Source organism: Myotis yumanensis, unplaced genomic scaffold (genome assembly GCF_028538775.1).
Source record: "Myotis yumanensis isolate MYYU_CA2020_CCGP unplaced genomic scaffold, mMyoYum1.0.hap1 SCAF_3, whole genome shotgun sequence".
Classification (NCBI taxonomy): Eukaryota; Metazoa; Chordata; class Mammalia; order Chiroptera; family Vespertilionidae; genus Myotis; species Myotis yumanensis.
In genome coordinates, this window is record NW_027223754.1 from 149044915 (window position 1) to 149049641 (window position 4727).

Below are 4727 nucleotides of genomic sequence, written 5' to 3' on the forward strand. Positions count from 1 at the left end.
TGGCACAGTGGGCATAATGGGTCTGTCTCATCATCAAAAGACCCAGGGAGTTGAAAGGAAACTCTAAGTACAATACCAAATGCCACAAAACCATAGTTATTAATACAAACTAACTAGCATCTCTGTCTATCTGTCACCATCTCACTTAAAAAAACTTGTGAAAATACGTAATCCTGATGAGTCTCCAATTAGGTATAAATACCAGCAGCAAAAGGAGATGCAGTACATTCTTCTTAACGTCTACAGATTGGCTATTAGAAGAGAAAGATCAGCTGAGTCCTTTCGACCCGATCAACTAAATTCCGGAACTACTGATTTCAACGACTTTGGCCCAACTCTCTACAAAACAATGAAATATACAAGTTATATCTTAGCTTTACAGCTTTGCGTGATCTTGGGTTTTTCTAGCTGCTACAGCCAGTCCACGATTTTTAACGAAACACAAAAACTAAAGAGATATTTTGTAAGTATGACCTTTTAATAATACTTGTTTGTGGTTGAAATGACTGAACATTGACTTGGAATGTATCTATGATAGGCTGTCATCTCTAGTCCACAGTCATCTTGAAAAGACTTGGTGTTATTTTGACTGTTGACTGGATGAGTTTTAATTCAATGATCTGGGTTTTGCTTTAACCCTCTACTCAAATATGTTATAGAAGTTAAGAGGGCATTCATGAATCTTTAAAAAGATGGCTATAATATGGATATAAAACAGGTTGATGTTGATAATTTTGTGTTAAGAATCTATGCAATTGTGATGTTAAGTAGCAAATAATATACTGAAAAAAAGGCTGGCTATCAATTTATGATTTCTCAGACTGTCATGATGGTAATAGTAAAGTGTCAAGATTAGCATTAAAATGATAATCTGAAATAATTAATCAATTAAAGAAGGTGAGGTTCTTAAAGCTTTGGCTTTAAAAAATCACTTATAGGTGTTTTTCTCCAAAAAGTGATTTTAAAAAATCTACTAGCCCATCTATGAATTACCCTTAAACTCAGTCCCTTGTTGAGATTCTCTAGGAGTTATAATTTCACTTGTATTTAAATATTTTTGTTTTGTTATGTGATTTTCTTTTAAAATTATATTTATGGTTACTTAAGATAGTTTTTGCATCTTAAATATTTTGTTTGTCCAAAATTATCTATTATAATTATAGCTGTTATGTTTAAGCTTTCACAAGCGATGCTATTCTCACAACATCATATCAAATCTCTCTCTCACACCTCGAACTATCTTTTAAAGTTGACTTAACATCCGATAGGACACAAGTAGATGTTATAAAGATCTGTACCATAGGGGGGCAGTATTTTATAGTGGGTTGCTGATTTTCTTACTAGGCTTGAAAACACTTAAAACCCCCCACTATGGTTATTTGAGAAAATTGAAGTATCATCTGCCTGTTGAGTTCATTTGTGATGTTGCAATTTAAGGATTATATGAAAGTTAAAATAGCATGGTAGTCTTTGGCCATATCCAACATAACAGCTCTTGGGGATACTTGCTAGAAATAAACCGAGGATTGAAAAGAAAATAATTGAATATTGTCAGCATCTAAGTGTGACACAACTTGTACTTTTAGGGCAATTTATGAAGTAATTGTAAACTGATTTCCTCCCCTTGTTTTTCCAGAATGCAACAAGTTCAGATGTAGGGAATGGTGGACATCTTTTCTTAGATATTTTGACAAATTGGAAAGGGGTAAGCTGAATATTTTCATTTGATTGATTTTCCTATTGCTTATTTTCCAATGGATAAATTCATATCAACCTCTCTTTGTGCTCTTTCTTCCCAAGGAGAGTGACATAAAAATAATTCAGAGCCAAATCGTCTCCTTCTACTTCAAACTCTTTGAAAACATTGAAGATAACAAGACCATTCAGAATAGCCTGGATATTATCAAGGAAGAGTTGCGTGTTAAAGTTTTCAACAGCAGCAACAGCAAAATGGAAGACTTCAAGAAGCTAATTCAAACTCCAGTGAGTTGATCTTATTTCTTTCCTTGATTTCATTGCAGAGGCTCTTGGAAAAGTACTTAATTCCCAGAAAGTATAAATTAGCTACTGGGTACAGTTGTTAAAACTACGAAATAAATCCATGACCAAAAGTCTTCCTTACTAATTCTATTTGTGCTTTTGGGTGATTTTCAATAATCCATATGGGGATTATTTAATTTTGTGATTTGGAAAAAATGCTGGCATTGTAACTGTTGCACAAAGACAGGTGAATGGACAAATCCAGTTAGGAAGAAGCAGTGAAGATGTTGAGAGGAGTATTGAAAAGCAGTTCTCTCCTTTGGGTTTGGCTTTGATATAAATACGAGAAAGGGAGGGGTCATGATATGACTTGTGCTATCAGGATTTGTGCCCAACTCTTACTATATCCAGAACTGAAATAGATGCTAGCTCTTCAGGATTTTTCTAGTCCCCAATACATTAGATGGTACAAAAGTGACTTGGAAAAATTATAAGATGATAACTACTTTCCACTGATAATGTTTCCCAATATTCAGCAGTTCTCTTTTGGCCATAAACTAGAGATTTAAAAAGCACATTCCTAACCTGGTGCTGCCCTTGGCTTCCCGATAGTCCTGGATAAGCCTCATAGCTTCCTGGTGATGCTTTGATCATTGGAAAGTAAAATTTATCACTTGAAAACACACAGCTATAGAAACTCTTTCTACTTTGCTGTAACTAGACCTTGAAAAAAAGCTGTTGGTCCCATCCTCTGTAAGCTCACAGCTTCTTGCTTTCAGGATGGGCAATCTTAAGTGAACTCGCAACCGTTTTCCTCTTGTACTCAATTGCTAACATATTTGAGGCATGTTATGCCAGTAAGTGATTACTCTTGCAGCCTAGAATTCTCCTAGTCATTCTCAGGAATGTGACAAGTTGGCCACAGAGTTTCCAGCATTAGAAAAAACATAATGGCAGAGCCACGGTGAAAGTAAATGGTCCTTCTTTTATTAAACACGAATTTACCTAAATGTTCCTATTGGCTTATCTGAGGAAATAATTCAATGTACTGGAATAGAAGGCAGAATACAGGGAAATTTGCTGCAATTCCAATTTTAAATGTTTATAGCAGTATTTGCTTATTGCCATATAAAAATGATTTGTTTTATTTTTAATCCCATATGGAAATGAGATTGACATAATTTGGGGGGAATTAAAAATTATGGTATTCATTTGTGTTGGACTTGGTATTTAAAAAGGACTAAACCTACTTCAGTGGTTCTCAACCTTTGGTGGCTACCAGCAACCCCTGCAGAGCTTAGCGACCAAACAATGACCTTGGCCCTCTTCCTACACCTGGATCTCTGAGTTCTTCATTAGGTCTCCAGGTTATTCTGCTAGACACCAAAAGTGAGAACCACTAACCTACTGTAACTAATTTGATATAGCAAAGACTAAAGTACAAGGTGATAGGATTTGTAGAGAATCTAGGAGTTATCTAAAACATAGGTTGAGAGAGGTTAAGTGACTGGTTCAAAGTTATTGCTCACAAAGAATTCAAACCAAAAAGTTCTGCCATTCCACTTCAAAGGCTTTTCACTATATAATTTTGAGAATTCTGGAGCAGTAAACTTAAGGCAAAGGTGTGTGTCCCACCCTATTACAGCATAACTAGCAATTTAATTATAATCTTAACTACTGAAGAAATCACTGTTCTATATTAAGATAATATATTGCCAGTAAAAATCATCTTTTTAAAGGAATACTTTCATTTTCATGAACCATAACATCAGCAGTAGAATATCCTGATAGCTTGCATGCCTGAAATTAATATTGTTGTATCCTTTTCAATAGGTAAATGATCAGAGGGTCCAGCGCAAAGCCATATATGAACTCTTCAATGTGATAACTGAGCTGTCAAAATCTAACTCCAAGATGCGGAAAAGGCGTCAGAATCTGTTTCGTGGCTGGAGAGCGTCGAAATAATGGTCATCTTGACTGCAATATTTGAATTTTTAAATCTAAATTTATTTATTAATATTTAATATTTTACATTATTTATATGGGGAATCTATTTTAAACTCAGAATCAAATTATTTATAATAGCATTTTTTATCTAATGAAAATGAATATCTATTAATATATGTATTATTTATAACTTCTTTAATCTTTGACTATTTCACTTGACCCTTCTTTTCTGACTAGGCAAAACTATGTGATTTATAAGGCTTCATCTCAGGGGCCAAGTAGGCGGCCGACTGAAGCAAGACCCTGTGGGTTGCACATTTATTTCACTTGCTGATGTAATGAACACTTATAAATGAAATGATGTTATACAGTTCCTGTCTATTTGAAACCATGTCTGCATTCTGAGCCACTGCTTTAACGGCATATCACACAGCACTTGAATGTGTAGGTCATATGACTTGTCCCCTGATAAAAAACATAGTATCTCATCTCATCTCATGCCTGGTGCTTCTGAATATCACTGATAATTGTGACTGTATCCAAATGCAAAATATTTTATTTTTTCATTTATCACTATTTAATATATATGAATAAAGCATAATTTCATAATTATTTATGTTGTGTCAGACATTTTCTAAGGAGGTCTGTGGTAAATGCACTATGTACTAATGAATTAGTAGGAGGAAAGTCGTTTTAAGCTGTGGAAATCTTAGAATTGGATTAAGCTCCATTAAATGTGGTGTTTCCACTGGCAATTTGTTTGCTCCCACTGCTCCATTTGGCAGCTGTTTAAATTATCT

The 4727-nt window shown here is 34.5% G+C and overlaps 1 protein-coding gene across 1 annotated transcript; it reads left to right on the forward strand.

Annotated features, from left to right (window-relative positions):
- Nucleotides 1-248: 248 nt before the first annotated feature.
- IFNG (interferon gamma) lies at nucleotides 249-4453 on the forward strand. The gene is made up of 4 exons (XM_070407644.1): nucleotides 249-463; nucleotides 1637-1705; nucleotides 1801-1983; nucleotides 3814-4453. Exons 1-4 carry the CDS (start codon nucleotides 350-352, stop codon nucleotides 3943-3945), a joined length of 498 nt encoding a protein of 165 aa, XP_070263745.1. The 5' UTR covers nucleotides 249-349; the 3' UTR covers nucleotides 3946-4453.
- The last annotated feature ends 274 nt before the right edge of the window (nucleotides 4454-4727 follow it).

What these genes read in the sequence shown, in the direction of transcription:
- IFNG (XM_070407644.1), top strand. Translation starts at nt 350, where the DNA reads ATGAAATATACAAGTTATATCTTAGCTTTACAGCTTTGCGTGATCTTG. An exon ending in AAAAACTAAAGAGATATTTT is followed by an intron (nt 464 to 1,636) that starts GTAAGTATGACC and finishes TTGTTTTTCCAG; the next exon opens with AATGCAACAAGTTCAGATGT. An exon ending in AGAAGCTAATTCAAACTCCA is followed by an intron (nt 1,984 to 3,813) that starts GTGAGTTGATCT and finishes CCTTTTCAATAG; the next exon opens with GTAAATGATCAGAGGGTCCA.